The 17,391-nt window shown below is 42.1% G+C and overlaps 1 protein-coding gene across 1 annotated transcript; it reads right to left on the reverse strand.

The window, feature by feature from the left end:
- Positions 1–7,605: 7,605 nt before the first annotated feature.
- On the reverse strand, positions 7,606–9,460 carry LOC115153418 (homeobox protein Nkx-3.1). The gene is made up of 2 exons (XM_029698851.1): positions 8,840–9,460; positions 7,606–8,473 (listed from the first exon to the last, which is right to left on the reverse strand). Exons 1-2 carry the CDS (start codon positions 9,186–9,188, stop codon positions 7,959–7,961), a joined length of 864 nt encoding a protein of 287 aa, XP_029554711.1. The 5' UTR covers positions 9,189–9,460; the 3' UTR covers positions 7,606–7,958.
- Positions 9,461–17,391: the final 7,931 nt, after the last annotated feature.

The raw sequence follows: 17,391 nt of genomic DNA on the forward strand, positions 1-17,391 counted from the left end.
GAGACTGGGAAACTATCCAGGCTAGCTAAAGCCAATCTTCCAAAAATTGCTAGGTGGCCAGTAGTATTACAGAGAGACAACAACAACCACAAAAAAATGTAATACATTTCCTATGCGCATGACACCTCTGTGTGTGTGTGTGTGTGTGTGTGTGTGTGTGTGTGTGTGTGTGTGTGTGTGTGTGTGTGTGTGTGTGTGTGTGTGTGTGTGTGTGTGTGTGTGTGTGTGTGTGTGTGTGTGTGTGTGTTGGTGTGCGTGTGTGTGTGCTGACTGGGTGAGTGTTTCATTGTATCTATGTCTCACCCTCAGTACATTCCACCCTGCTGAGAGCTGAGCTACTGTAGCAAACTCCTAAGACAACAAAGGATTAGTGTTTCCAATACAGATGAGAAATCTATCAACTTGAAGTCATTGCAAATTAATTCTGTTAAGTACAGGTACATTGTCTGTCCAGACGTGGCGTTAAAACAGGTAGAAATCTCTCCCCAACATTGACTTTGTTTTTAGGCCCATTTTCTTCACACTAAAACAAATCCAGTCTATTCTTCAAACACACTTTCTTCTCACTGAGTTTTCCCCCCTCTGTCAGTCTGTCTGTCTGTCGCTGCCCTCCCTCTCTCTACACCCCCCCATCCTCTCTGTTTCTCTACTTACCTTTCTCCCACTCATCTCTATCACTCCACTGGGCACAGACATCAAATCAACGTCTATTCCACGTTGGTTCAATTTAATTTCATTGAAATGAAGTGGAAACGATGTTGATTCAACCAGTGTGTGCCCAGTGAGTCCTCTCTTTCTCTCTTTCACTCACTCTCTATCTGTTTTACGAGCCTCTTCACGTCAACCAGCAGGGAAGCGTGAAGGCGATACTTGGCTCTCGCTCTCAGACTGAATGTTTACATACTTGTGCATTATATATGTATAGATAAACACAGACGTTAGCTTGCTGACCCAGGCCTTCTCTCACCTAACCACACTCAAAAGAGGCTGCAGGGTCTAGATATGCAGGCTTTTGATCCAAGGTCCAACCAGCACTAACACACCTGTTTCAGTAACAAACTAATCATGGTCTTCAGTTGGGATTTGGGACCATGACCATGCTGCCAATTATGTAATGATAACTCTAATCACCCAAGTGTTCTGTTGTCACATGACTGTAACCACCCTGTAGATGTCAATAGATGTCACTTGATGATGGTCCGCTAATCGCAAGGAGTTGTGTTGTCTCTCCTCTACAGAACCATGTATGTACAATACCAGCCACACGTGATAGCTTAGAGTGGTAAATCTGATCTGAAAGAGATGAATGAGGCTTGGGCAGCTGCCAGTGTCGTGCCCAAGGTGAGAGTGACTCTGTCTGACAAACAGGTTGGAGGCCTAGTGGGTGTGTAGCATGTAGGTAGGCAGATAGGATGATGGAGATTTTCACTACAGCTGCAGTACTACTACTACCGATAATGCATTGGAATACGTCAAGTAATGATGAATACTTGATTTATGTTGTTAGGGAGAAGAACTCACCTCATCCAAAAGTACTGAGGTTTCATCTACCTAAGGGATGCCACTGCAGCCATTTCTTTCCCAAACTCTCACCACGCATCAAACTCTCACTACGCATTGAAACCACAATAATTTAGCCTACAGAGAATGCACTCATTATTCTTTGACTATGTAGAATGCACACAACTTTACTAAGTTCCCATCTTAAAGTAGGCCTAATGTCGCTTCGAGCATTCCTTATTCCATGTTCTATATCCTATTGCCACTTAACTCCACCCAACATACATATTTATATTTAGTTAAACTGCAGTAGCTAACCCCTTGGCACAGCCTGGTCTCATAGACTAGACGTAGCATAGTAAATGTAAATCCGGGACACTCAAATTAGTGACGTGTTACCTTTGGTATGGTTGCGTAAGACCAGGAACAGAAACGTAACTTGGAAAGAAAGTGATCCACACGGTGCTAAATCTTTGCCCGTGTGTGCTACCTGCCCCTCCCCATCCGAAGCATAGGCTACTGTACTGACGTTATAAGCTTGATTCAGAAGATAGGGAGAAAGATTTTTAGTTAGCTAGAGAATGGATGAACGTGTTCAATGCTAGTTAAGGATACTATAGACCTAGTTACCACGTTATCACGTTCCATGTAAGATGTGTGTAAAGTTCTGGTGCCGCTCTGCACACACAAGCTTGCTAGCTAGCTAGCTCAAAGGACATTCAAAGTTCCTCCATAGAAGCCACTCCTCCTAAGTATAATTCTGTGAACCTAATTCATATAATGCATATCATAACAAGATGTCCAGTGCTTCAAGCCTCCTTCTCAACATCTCCCCACCCGCACAATTTCAGTTGCATCTTGCACCATAGTCTACACTTGTCTTTCCACCACGCATGTAAACAACTAGCTTGCCTGCTCTATCTGCACTGATTGGTGAAGTCATTTAATGAGCTAAATGTAAAAAACTGTTGATTTCACAGGTTAAACAATATAAACCAGTACTTTTGGGGGTTTGAACTGGTTCAGAACTTTACTTAGCTATTTGGAACAGTGGAACAAAACACAAAATAACACAGAAGATTACTTAAGGCAAAAACGAGAGTAGGGTGGTTGGTTGGTTGGGGGGGATGGGTAGGCATATAACACAAACATCTAGCAACCCAAAGGTTGGGTGTCTTTGAATCTCATCATGGGCAACTTATGCATTTTAGCTAATTAGCAATTTTCCAACTATTTACTACTTTTTTGGCTACTTTCAACTACTTAAGATGTTAGCTAACCCTTCCCCTAACCCTAACCTTAACTCTTTAACCTAACTCCTAATACCAACCTTAACCCAAACCTTAACCCCTAACTCTAACCCCTAGCCTATCTAACGTTAGCCACCTAGCTAACTTTAGTCACAACAATTTGGAATTCATAGCATAGCATATGTTTTGCAAATTTGTAACATATTGTATGAATTGCAATTTGTAATATATCATATGAATTGTAATTTGTAACATATTATATGAAATGGATGATGGACATCCACAAACGAATACATACCATACGAAACGTAACATATCCAACTAATTGCAGCATCCCGGATTGACCTTTACTATGTTACGTCTACCACTGAGTCCAGGTTGCTCAGCAGGGCCTATTACAGTGAGATGAGGGTTTAGTCTGTACAGTCTTTTCAGCATAGCATGATTAATGTGGATCTGTCCTGAGCAGCAGGGCTGTGTGGTGCAACACCGACACGCTCTATTGAAGCTATCTGACTCATGCAGCTGGGCCTAGAGCAGGGAATTTACAACAGCAGTAAACACACATTCATACCTGTAATACACTGAGTGTAGAAAACATTAAGGACTCCTGCTCTTTCCATGACATAGACTGACCAGGTGAATCCAGGTGAAAGCTATGAATCTATTATTGAAGTCACTTGTTAAATCCACTTCAATCAGTGTAGATGAAGAGGAGGAGACAGGTTAAAGAAAGATTTTCAAGCATTGAGACAATTGAGACAAGGATTGTGTATGTGTGCCATTCAGAGGGTGAATGGGAAAGACAAAAGATGTAAGTGCCTTTGAACGGGCGGTATGGTAGTAGATGTGTCAAGGTGTTCTTAATGTTTTGTATGCTCAGTGTATGTAAGAATATATGGTATGGGGTGCCATTTGTAAAATTTAACAGCACCCCATAATATAGCCCCAACACCCAAAATGATCAAGTATCAACACAATTCAGTGAAGTCTTTTGGATATTTTTTTGTTATTCTTTTTGACCTCAACTCATGCATCTGAATAGACAGCGGATTCAGAACAAGAGTTAACAAGATAGGCTACAAACACAGCAGACAAAACTCCACACAGTAAGACACATTTTATGATAATTTAGTGGAATAGATACAGTGCCACCAGAAAGTATTTACACCCCTAGACTTTTACTGACTTTTACTACATTTTGTTGTGTTATAGCCTGAATTTAAAATGGATGAAATTGAGATGGTGTGTCACTAGCCTACACACAATACTCAGTAATGTCTAAGTGGAATTATGCTTTTAGACATTTTGAATTAAACAATTTATTAAAAAATGTCAATCTGAAATGTTAGCAAGTCACATAATAAATTGCATGGACTCACTCTGTCTGCAATAACAGTGTTTAACATGATTTTTTTTATAACTACTTCATCTCTGTACAATTATCTGTAAGGTCCCTCAGTCGAGCAGTGAATTTCAAACACAGATTCAACCACAAAGAGCAGGGAGGTTTTCCAATACCTTGCAAAGAAGGGCACCTATTGGTAGATGGGTAAAAAAAGCAGACATTGAATATCCCTTTGAGCATGGTGAAGTTATTCATTGCACTGTGGATGGTGTATCAATACACCCAGTCACTACAACGATACAGGCGAACTTCCAAACTCAGTTGCCGGAGAGGAAGGTCACCGCTCATGGATTTCCCCATGAGGCGAATGGTGACTTTAAAACAGTTACAGAGTTTAATCGCTGTGATAGGAGAGAACTGAGGATTGCTCAATAACATTGTAGTTACATTAGTTACACAATACTAACCTAAATAACAGAGTGAAAATAAGAAGCCTGTACAGAATACAAATATTACAAAACATGCATCCTGTTTGCAATAAGGCACTAAAGTAAAACTGAAAAATATGTGGCAAAGAAATTAACTTTATGTCCTGAAAACAAAGGGTTAATTTTGGAGCAAATCCAACACAACACATCACTGAATATCACTCTTCATTTTTTCAAGCATGGTGGTGGCTGCATCATGTTATGGATATGCTTGTCATTGGCAAGGACTTTTTCAGGATAAATAGAAATGGAATAGAGCTAAGCACAGGCAAAATCCTATAGGGAAACCTGATTCAGTCTGATTTCCAACAGACACTGGGAGACAAATTGACCTTTCAGCAGGACAATAACCTAGTTACAGTTTTGACTTAAATCGGCTTGAAAATCTATGGCATGACTTCAAAATGGCCGAATTGTAATAATAATGTGCAAACATTGTACAATCCAGGTGTGGAAAGCTCTGAGACACCCAGAAAGATGCAAAGGTGTAATCGCTGCCAAAGGTGATTCTAACATGTGTTGACTCAGGGGGTTGAATACTTACATAATTAAGATATATTAGTGTTCTTTTTTTCATTTAATTTTTTTTACAAATGTTAGAATTTTTCTTTCACTTTGACATTACAGAGTATTTTGTGGAAAAAGTCAAGGGTAGTGAATACTTTCTGAAAGCACTGTACACGTTTTAGGTATAAGTGTATGTGGTGCACTTTTTAATTCGTGGGGAACACACTTTTTATTTTGTGTACATCACGTGTTTTTATTATGTGTAGGCAGCCCTACACTACACTTTTGCAATTCGTGTACACATGTTTGTATTTTGTGAACATTACACGTTTTTGATTATACACTTTCATCCAGGTTTATTAGGTCAGGATTAAAGTTTAAATGAGTAACTTAAAATGTACTTTTTAATATGTATTTTAATGAAAAATGATTATGATTGTGTTACGATTGGTTTGTTATACCTGTATTATCAATAGGGAAATGTATGATTAGCCTATATGAATTACAGGTCAACTATTAATATGATATTGATTTAGGCCTACCATTCAACCACGGTTACTATTTATGATCCTTAATGACAATACTATCCGAGATCTGCTTGGAAAATCACTTAAAACCCTGTGGCGAAGGTAGGAGACATATGCACACTTTAACCACAAAACAAATCAGGGGCGTGTCAGCAGCACGTATTTAGTTAGGTTAATTGTGATTTTTGGCTCAACATTTTGAAAGCGTGAAAGCGTCTAAAATTCAAATGTCATAAATATAAACTAGCCAAACTAGTCTATCCTCCTCTATGATAATACACTACATACGCCCACACACACATAACATGCACACACATGCATACTGACGCCACACACACACACACACACACACACACACGTTGCTGCTACTGCCTATTATCTATAATGTTGCCTAGTCACTTTACCCCTTCCTATATGTACAGTACATAGCTGCCTCCATTCCATTGTACCCTGCACATTGACTCCGTACTGGTACTCCCTGTATACAGCCATGTTATTTTCTACTCCCTATATAAAGGCTAGTCATGTTGTTTTTACTCGTTATTTTTATTCGTTATTCACTGTGTATTTATTCCTCGTGTCACTATTTAAATGTTTTATTTTATTTTTTATATTATCTTTAACTTTGGATTCTAAGTAAGCATTTCACTGTTAGTCAGTGCAACAAACACTCAAACTGGACAGTTTTATCTCAATCTCTTCATTCAAAGACTCAATAATGGACACTCTTACTGACAGTTGTGGCTGCGTTGCGTGATGTAGCGGCGTTGGACTAGTAACCAAAAGGTTGCAAGATCGAATCCTCGAGCTGACAAGGTAAAAATCTGTCGTTCTGCCCCTGAACAAGGTTCTACCCACTGTTCCTAGGCCGTCATTGAAAATAAGAATTTGTTCTTAACTGACTTGTCTAGATAAATAAATAAAAAAGAGTCTACACCTGTTGTCTACGAAGCATGTGACAAATAACATTTGATACCTTTACATTCTAAGCCTCATATTCAATTATAAAATTGGGTTGTTTTTAAACCTAGCATTTTTAGATTGTAGAATGTCGGTGATTCAATTTAGTTACTTGTAGTCTTCAAGATCTCCACCATGGGCTAATAATAACCATGTTCAAACGCATTACGTCCTCATTGGTTTTCTATCCACATATTGTGGGTTCAACTTCTAACAGGCAGCTAAATGCAGAAACAATACAGATATTATTGGTACTTATATTGTGTCTGTCATAATGAAATTCGTTATCAACCCTTAAGAATGTTTTGAAAAAAATCCCACAATATTTTGAAATCCATATATTTGTTTTTCCCTCTTACGAATTTAATAATTTCATGAAGATGGATGTTGGCTTAATTTGGAGAAAAACAATCCTTAGTTTACCTAAGTATTTCAATTGTATTTGTGTTGTATCAATGTTTTAACGAATCCATTGCATATATGCGATCGACTAATGTGAAGTTATTAGACCTATTAAATTGAAAGTTTAGATCGAAAAGTCTATCAAAAGTGTATGAAAATGTTAGAAACGTAAATGTAGTTTATTTCGATTTAGCACTTGATATTAGCCAACATTGTTTCATAATCCTAAATGAACCTATATTCCTCATGTAGCCTAGTGGTTATATCGTTGGGCCAGTTAACGAAAGGTTGCTTGATCGAATCCCTGAGCTGACAAGGTAAAAATCTGTCCTTCTGCCCCTGAGCAAGGCAGTTAACCCACTGTTCCCCGGGCGTCGATTATGGCAGCCCCCCACACCTCTCTGATTTAGAGGGGTTAGGTTAAATGCGGAAGACACAGTTTAATGTACCCCTTTCCTGTTTTATAATCAGTTATCAACTTTGTGTGTGTGTGTGTGTGTGTGTGTGTGTGTGTGTGTGTGTGTGTGTGTGTGTGTGTGTGTGTGTGTGTGTGTGTGTGTGTGTGTGTGTGTGTGTGTGTGTGTGTGTGTGTGTGTGTGTAAACAATGACATTAGGATAATGATGACTCCCAACTAGTTTTTAAGCTTTATTTGGTTATTAGTTGGCTATACAATTAAACTCGATGCACATTCCTGCGTAATAATTCCAATATTGTTATCTAGGCTACTACACTTTGCTGTATCCATCAATGTTGTCAGTGTAATGTCTATAGGCCCATTTGCCTTGCAGGTATACAGTATCAAAAAGCTCCCTGTGCTTTGAAATGACCTCACTCTCCAATAGAGAATAAAGAAAGTATTTAGCTACACATAGACCCATGCAGAAATGTCGTCTGGTTATCCAGTGTCTTTGTCATCTTTTAGTAAGTCCATAAAGTTAATGAATGTCCTGAGGAATTGTAGCTACACCATTGTGTCAATGCATCCCCCCACAAAGCGCATTGCTAGAGATCCATGGCTGGAAGCAGTACATGTAGGGGTTGTATCCATATTGGTAGGCCGGATAGAGTGGCAGAGCAGGCGGACTAGGCAGCTCGTCCCCTCGGTACCGTCTCTGATCGTCTCGAACCAGGATCTTCACCGCCACTTTCTTAGCCAGTGTGGCTGGTGTAGAGGAGATACAAGCGGCCAGTTCGGCCGCCATCTGCCGCCGTTTGGTCTTATATCTCCGGTTCTGGAACCAGATTTTCACCTGGGTTTCCGTGAGCTTCAGGGCGCCCGCCAAGTTCGCCCGTTCGGGACCGGACAGATAGCGCTGCAAGTTAAACCGACGCTCTAGCTCGTAGACCTGCGTGTGGGTGAAGGCCGCACGGGAGCGCTTCTTGTTAACAGATATGGATTGGGCCACGGTGCTGTAACTACTCTCCCTCTCATTCTCCTCTTCCTCCCTCTGTTTGTCCTGATCCAGACTGGGTTGTTTGTTGTTTATGTCTGTATTGGAGGAAAGAGAAAAGTTAAAGCTCTTGTGGTTATTTGGCAAACAGGCGTCCTCTTTATTTTTCAAATAGCAACGAGGCTAGCCAGTCTATATCTCTCCAGGACACAGCGTGTTTCCACAAAATAATTTTACTCTTAGGCCTATATATATTGGCCATATACCACAAACCCCCGAGGTGACTTATTGCTATTATAAACTGCTTACCAACATAATTGGAACAGTACAAAGTAATGTTTTGTCACACCCGTGGAATACGTCTTTCAGCCAATCCGCATTCAGGGCTCGAACCACCCCGTTTAGAATTGCATTTAGATTCATGGTCGATATAAATAATTTCAGACAGTCAGAGGGCGAAGTACCTTTTTTGCATGCCATGTATTCCGCCTCCTCCCCCGTAGACTCTTCACTACCGGACTCGGACGTAGGGTTCCTGATGTCTCCCAAACCAGGAGAGGAACTAATACTTCCTTGGCGGATGTGTTTCATCTCCATCTCATCCCGGTTGTGCTCGTCACTGCAATCCGAAGTGGATGAACCGGGGCCCCTCAAGCTCCCATCCCTGCTCTCGGTTTGCCGGTCCTGGTTGATGGAGGCCAGCTTTAACGTGCAGAGTTCTGTCAGATCCCGTGAAGTTGGAATGTTGTCTCGTGCGTCACGTCCCCGGGTGAGGATGTCCTTGATGGAGAAAGAGTAGCAGCCCAGCGCCATGATAACATTTACGCAAAACCAATTTTTCTTATCACAACCGAAGTTTAGTTAGGCTACTCTCTCAACCCGCTCTCTAAAATCGTGCGACCCCCATCCAGAGACCCCTCAAAAGTCTAAACTCTACAGGTATTGATTGGGTTGTCCGTTGCTCTTCTCTCTCGATATTCTCCCGAGGTGATTTAATTGCGGTGAAACAGCCTCTGGTCTAATCAACAGCAGAGGTGTCATTAGACGTCATGTCTGCACTACAACTCTCACTACTGCCACTGAAGCCTGCGCTGATTGGCTGTCTGACCTACTTATCCCCGCCCCAGACCGCCTTGCCCTGTATGTCGATCCTTCAAGCACTTGACTTTATTTGAAGACGGAGAGATAAATTGGATAAACTTGCGTCATTTGAAGACAAGGAGGAAAAGCCTGCAGTGATTGTATAAGTGTTATGGACTATGAGGGATGGAGGTAGCACAAATTCAGACTTTTTAAACGTATGTTTCAGTTTGACAACAGTTGTTATCGGAATGAGGAGAAAGTAGTGACCGTCAACAGTTATGGGAAAGGTCTGCAGTTGGGGTGATTTTGTTGAGGGCAATGTGTGATGGGCTATTGGCTCGCGGAGCTCTGCAAGATCTAAGAACATTGTATTTGTGTAGCCTACTCTTATCTTGTTTTAATGTGTTATGAAGGATCGATAACAATGGACGTGGAGACCGTCGGGCGCTATAGCCTCACCTCCTCAGGCCTAATAGGCTATCCACACTATAGGAATTGCATAGGCCTACGCATTTCAATATTAGCCTACATTAAATTTAGTAAAGAGGGTGACATTAAAACAGGGAGCTGGCATATATTGTATTTTGTTTATAATTTTTGTCCACAAATGTGTGCTCCGCCCTTCCGTCCATTTGGTTGTAACTAGTATCAAAAAGTTACTTTCATGTGTTTTTTATTTTTCTCATGATTACATTTTTTATAGTCCTAATCACCTTTCCTGTGCTTTTGACTTGATGTGGACTTTAAGCTAAAATAATGCCTAAAATGGCCTAAACAGTAGGCTATGCATGTCCCATGGATCAAACGCTGCAAAACCTTCAGCGAAATGACTGTTCAATCAAAGTACTATTTAAAGTTTACTTGTGTACATAACGGATCAAATGTCAGGTAAATGTAGTTGACCTATATACTGTAAGTCAGTGTTTGTAAAGTGAGTGAAGCCTGATTACCCTCGTGGTTTTCGCAGGTGTGGCATTGCCTGTATTTGCAGAAGGAATGGGCAGAACATTTAGGCCTTAATAACTTTTGTTATCAGAGGAACTTGCGATGTATAACTGTATTAAGAAGACTTTTGTCTGCAGATTGTTTACAGATAGTAGGCCTAACAACAACATAGCTTAGTTATGGTCAAGTGAAGAAAGGAATGGAGAAACCAATGAGCACCTCAATTAGCTTGCGATTTTAGAGAAATGTGTAGGTGAATTGTAAAGTGACTGCCATTGATTTTGAACAGGGGTGTCAAACTCATTCCAAGAAGGGCCGAGTTTCAAATCAAATCAAAACACATTTTATTTGTCACATGCGCGGAATACAACAGGTACCGTGAAATGCTTACTTACAAGCCTTAACCAACAATGCAGTTTTAAGAAAAATAATTGTTAAGAAAGTATTTACTAAAATAAACTGAAGTAAAAAAATAATAATAACAGAATAGAAAAATAACAAATACTTAAAGAGCAACAATAAAATAACAGTAGCGAGGGGATACCGATACAGTGTCAATGTTCGAGGACACAGGTAATATGTACATGTAGGTAGAGGTAAAGTGACTATGCATAGATAATAAACAGAGAGTAGTAGCAGCGTAAAAATGGGACAATGCAAATAGTCCGGGTAGCCATTTGATTAGCTGTTCAGAAGTCTTATGGCTTGGGGGTAGAAGAGGTTAAGAAGCCTTTTGGACTTAAAGTTGGCACTCCGGTACCACTTGCCGTGCGGAAGCAGAGAGAACAGTCTATGACTAGGGTGGCTGGAGTCATTGGCAATTTTTCGGGTCTTCCTCTGACACTGCCTGGTATAGAGGTCCTGGATGCCAGTGATGTACTGGGCCGTACGCACTATCCTCTGTAGTACCTTGCGGTTGGAGGCCAAGGAACTTCCATACCAGGCGGTGATGCAACCAGTCAGGATGCTCTCGATGGTGCAGCTGTAGAACCTTTTGAGGATCTGAGGACCCATGCCAAATCTTTTCCGTCTCCTGAGGGAGAATATGTGTTGTCATTCCCTCTTCACGACTGTCTTGGTGTGTTTGGACCATGATAGTTCGTTGGTGATGTGGACACCAAGGAACTTGAAGCTCTCAACCTGCTCCATTACAGCCCCGTCGATGAGAATGGGGGCGTGCTCGGTCCTCCTTTTCCTGTAGTCCACAATCATCTCCTTTGTCTTGATCACTTCAAGGGAGAGGTTGTTATTCTGGCACAACACTGCCAGGTCTCTGACCTCCTCCCTATAGGCTGTGTCATTGTTGTCGATGATCAGGCCTACCACTGTTGTGTCATCAGCAAACTTAAGGATGGTGTTGGAGTTGTGCTTGGCCATATAGTCATGCGTGAACAGGGAGTACAGGAGGGGATTGAGCACGCACACCTGAGGGGCCCCTATGTTGATGATCAGCGTGGTAGATGTGAGGTTCCCAACACTTATCACCTGGGGGCAGCCCGTCAGGAAGTCCAGGATCCAATTGAAGAGGGAGGTGTTTAGTACCAGGGTCCTTAGCTTAGCGATGAGCTTTGAGGGCACTATGGTGTTGAACGCTGAGCTGTAGTCAATGAAAAGCACACAGGTGTTCCTTTTGTCCAGGTTGGAAAGGGCACTGTGGAGTGCAATAGATATTGCATCATCTGTGGATCTGTTGCGGCGGAATGCAAATTGGAGTGGGTCAAGGGTTTCTGGGATAATGGTGTTGATGTGAGCCATGACCACCCTTTCAAAGCACTTCATGGCTACAGACGTGAGTGCTACGGGTCGGTAGTCATTTAGGCAGGTTACCTTGGTGTTCTTGGGCACAGGGACTATGGTGGTCTGCTTGAAATATGTTAGTATTACAGACTCGGTCAGGGACAGGTTGAAAATGTCAGTGAAGACACTTGCCAGTTGATCAGTACATGCTCGGAGTACACGTCCTGGTATTCCGTCTGGCCCTGCGGCCTTGTGAATGTTGACCTGTTTAAAGTTCTTACTCACATCGGCTATGGAGAGCGTGATCACACAGTCGTCCTGAACAGTTTATACTCTCATACATGCTTCAGTATTGCTTGCCTCGAAGCGAGCATAGAAGTCATTTAGCTCGTCTTGTAGGCTCATGTCACTGGGCAGCTCGCGGCTGGGTTTCCCTTTGTAGTCCGTAATAATTTGTAAGCCCTGCCACATCCGACGAGCGTCGGAGCCAGTGTAGTACGATTCAATCTTAGTCCTGTATTGACACTTTGCCTGTTTGATGGTTCGTCGGAAGGCATAGCGGGATTTCTTATAATCATATCAAATCAAATGTTATTAGTCACATGCGCCGAATACAACAGTTTTAGACCTTACAGTGAAATGCTTACTTACGAGCCCCTAACCAACAGTGCAGTTTAAAAAAAATATGGATAAGAATAAGAGGTAAAACTAACAAGTAATTAAAGAGCAGCAGTAAAAAAATAACAATATATACAGAGGGGTGTCGGTACAGAGTCAATGTGCGGGGGCACAGGTTAGTTGAGGTAGTGTGTACATGTAGGCAGAGTTAACTAAAGTGACTATCTATAGATGACAACAGAGAGTGGCAGTGGTGGGGGGGGGGCAATGCAAATAGTCTGGGTAGCCATATGACTAGATGTTCAGGAGTCTTATGGCTTGCGGGTAGAAGCTGTTTGCCATGTGGTAGCAGAGAGAACAGTCTATGACTAGGGTGGCTGGAGTCTTTGACAATTTTTAGGGCCTTCCTCTGACCGCCTGGTATAGAGGTCCTGGATGGCAGGAAGCTTGGCCCCAGTGATGTACTGGGTCGTTCGTACTACCCTCTCAGTGCCTTACGGTCGGAGCCCGAACAATTGCCATACCAGGCAGTGATGCAACCAGTCAGGATGCTCTCGATGGTGCAGCTGTAGAACCTTTTGAGGATCTGAGGACCCATGCCAAATCTTTTCAGTCTCCTGAGGGGTAATACATTTTGTCATGCCCACTTCATGACATTCATGGTGTGCTTGGACCATGTTAGTTTGTTGGTGATGTAGACACCAAGGAACTTGAAGCTCTCAACCTGTAGTCCACAATCATCTCCTTTGTCTTGATCACATTGATGGAGAGGTTGTTGTCCTGGCACCACACGGCCAAGTCTCTGACCTCCTCCCTATAAGCTGTCTCGTTGTTGTCGGTGATCAGGCCTACCACTGTTGTGTCATCGGCAAATTTAATGATGGTGTTGGAGTCGTGCCTGGCCGTGCAGTCATGAGTGAACAGGGAGTACAGTCGTCCGGGCTAGAGTCCCGCTCCTTGAAAGCGGCAGCTCTACCCTTTAGCTCAGTGCAGATGTTGCCTGTAATCCATGGTTTCTGGTTGGGGTATGTACGTACGGTCACTGTGGGGACAACGTCATCGATGCACTTATTGATGAAGCCAGTGACTGATGTGGTGTACTCCTCAATGCCATCTGCACGTTTTTGTTTTTTCCTTTCAATTAAGACCTAGACAATCAGGCGAGGGGTGTTCCTTACTAATTGGTGACCTTAATTAATCAATCAAGTACAAGGGTGGAGTAAAATCCCGCAGACACTCGGCCCTCCTTGGAATGAGTTTGACAGGTGATTTAGAAGCTAGAACATTTCAGCAACAGAAAGAACACCATCCTCCATCTTACAGCAGCTCTTCTGGCAACCATAGCAAACTGATTTGGAAAAGGGAAGACTTAGAGGATCATTGCCCTGGAATATAATAGCCTACATTCTTGAAGTAATCCGCTCACCTTCATTTAACTTGCTGTCAATGTTAGTTAGTTAATGAGTAAGTAGCGCCGCCCTGTGGTAGTAATGATTACCACACTCAGTAAAATGGCTCAGTCATAACATGGGCTTGAGAGAGTATGGAAATACAGCCCTGCGCCTTGACGAGTGGTTCCAACACAGAGCTGATCTTCACAATAGAACAATAATAATCTGAATATGATCGCGACAACCCTGCAATCAGGATCTCAAATGACATAATTTATCCTCTAAATGCAATAATTGTTGGAAACTGTTTACATAAGACGTCACTACACATTATTTTAATAATGTTTCATGTTTGATGCATTTATTGAGACATTCCATTGTTCTTACTTTCTTGGGATTTTTTTGTCCTACATTTTCAGTTGTATATATTTTTTTGTAATTTGATTTTTCTGTCATTAGCCTAGTCTTGAGTGCCTTTTTACACAATAGAGCTTTTAAAAAACAAAAGCTCAATAACCTAATTTAAAATAGTCTACCTAAGTACACACATTACCTTTATGCGCAGCAACTCGCAGTCCCCCTCCGCACGCACACACACACACGCACACACCTCCCTCTCTGTCTCTCTGTCCATATTGTGCAACTTTCGAGCCTACCTTTCATTTATGAGATGATGTGATTATGTGATGACAGGTGAGTGTTCTTGCTCCTTGGTTGTGTTTTGTTTTCGTCCCCTGACTAAACAGAGAGGTCTCTCTTTCTCACTGCTCTGACTACAGAGAACACACAGCCCTGAGGTGTCAAAACATGTCTGGAGAAGAAGTCATGGAAATTCTATTAAGCAAACCTACAGGTGTTCATGGTAACCTGTGTTACAGGATCTTTGTAGGCTAGCTATTGTAGGCTTCCATGCCTAATGACGAATTACTTTTTCAGCCTCATCACAATCTCCTAAAATCCTGTACGATTCACATTTTCTCAGAAGCATAGATATTGCAAACATATAGCCTACATAGGCCTATATAATGTCATTAACAGCCTAGGCATGTTTATATGTGCCTCTCCTCTTTCCATCCGGGATCCGGAGCACATCTCTGTCATTCCCCAACCCCGCTGACAGCTGCTGCTGCTCGGGTAGACCAGGATGAGAGAGTAAGGTGGGCTATCAATATTTAACTTCCTCCGCTAGGCCTATAGCTGTCTATAGGTCTACTCTATATTTGGCATTTGTTCTCTGTAACCCTGGGAGTCTGTTTTAGGAAACTCTGTTAACGCCGTGCGCCTTTTGGATGAGCTGCAATCTTTGACAGCAATAGATAGCAATCGCGGCTGTGGCACTTACTCTCCACGCACGCACACACATACACTTACACATACCGCGTCCTCAGGCATCGCCCTCCTGTCGCCATCTCTATTTACTTTAGCGTCTCTCTGCCACTTACCCTGACACAGGTATCCTCTACCGGCAGTGCAGTAGCCAGGGGAAGCGGCCTATCACTGGAGACAAACACTGTTTACGTTTCTATTCATCTCCATTAATGGCGTCTTCATATCGGATCAGTCCTGTGTAGGCCTACAGAGAGAGGCGGGCCGTTTGTTTAAAACGGTTAGCTGTCTCTAATGAGCGCCAGCGATATGGAGACCTAGAGATCAAAGTTATATGAATTCCTCCATTGTAAAGCCAAACCATGCCACACTCTCGTCCCATTGAACATCATCCTTTATTTGGGGACTGTGACGGAAGACCATCCCACTGGGCACAGACATCAATTCAATGTCTTATCCACATTGGTTCAACGTCATTTCGTTGAAATGACATGGAAATAACCTTGATTCAACCAGTGTGTGCCCAGTTGGATGCTTCCCATTTTATAGGTGGGAAGTTGGATGGAAGTTACCATGAGAACACAGTGACATGTCCTCAAAGGCAAAAGTAGTGGAAAAAGTGGCAACCCAACTATGTAATCAGTGTTTCTGATTGGTTTAGGCCTTCATCCAATGACAAATCGAATTAAGGCAAATCAGTCTAATTTCAGTTTCACGGGTTAAAGGCCTGGTGCAGTCATATATTTACACACTATGAGGTTGGAATAATACTGTAAAATTGTGAAAAATATGATAATGCCCTTTTTAGTGTAAGAGCTGTTTGAAAAGACCGCCTGGCAGTTGGTAAATTCATTAATAGACCAATAAGAAAGAGAGTTCCAAACCTCTCTGCTAATAACAGGTAGCTTTCAGTTTTCCCCTCCCCACTCATACCATTCCTAGACCAGCCAGGTTGTTCAAGACTGACACTGAAATTAGACATCTATGATGCCCTGAGGGAAATGCCTTCAAAACCGGCCAATAGGGACAACAGGGAGCACTATCCCCCCATGAGTCATCCCATGTCTAACCCCGTGACTCTGGATCAGAATGCTGTGTGTTGATCCCAGTCGTGGACACTGTTTTTTAAATGTTGGTTTTAACCCTATCCCAAACCTTAACCCTATCCCAAACCTTATCCCTATCCCAAACCTTAACCCTATCCCAAACCTTAACCCAATCCCAAACCTTAACCCTATCCCAAACCTTAACCCTATCCCAAACCTTAACCCTTACCTTAACCATTTGCAATGAGTGAGTTCCTTAACTTAACCTTGGACTTCGAAATTTGACATTTGGAGAAATGGAATGATATTGAGCCATAGGAGAAACAAAAGGACATCAAAATTTGACGTTTGGAGCAACTTCGACATTTTACGTTTGTAGAACGTGGATGAACGTCTAATTCTGCAGTGAAACTGTTGAGAGCTTGTCTCCACATGGTTAAAATTAAGAATTAGATTTCATCTCCTTCATATAAGCCACATTTAGACTGTTATACAAGAACACTCTCCGTATCAGACTTTGCATATTGTTTATGAGCTGGCCCCAGAAATGTATGAATGGCTGTGCTTGATGTCCTTTGTGGTGGGCTATCTAATGAATTGATATGAGGTATTCAGGTGAGCGGACACCTGGGATGGTTGATTTGTGAGATGCCCTTGGTGCCCGCTCCCATACCATATAATTATGTATTTGTTTGTGACTCATTTGTGTACAGGTAGACCAGAAAAGCCACATCCCTGATTTGCAGATGAGTGACAACCCTAATTTGAAGCACCTGCTGCTCATCGGTTGTTCTCTACAAATGCTGTTTTGAATTCAAAGAATCTTGTACCTACACACTGAAGAAGGCTGTAAAGCCGAAACGTCTCTGT

Source organism: Salmo trutta, chromosome 18 (genome assembly GCF_901001165.1).
Source record: "Salmo trutta chromosome 18, fSalTru1.1, whole genome shotgun sequence".
Lineage (NCBI taxonomy): Eukaryota > Metazoa > Chordata > Actinopteri > Salmoniformes > Salmonidae > Salmo > Salmo trutta.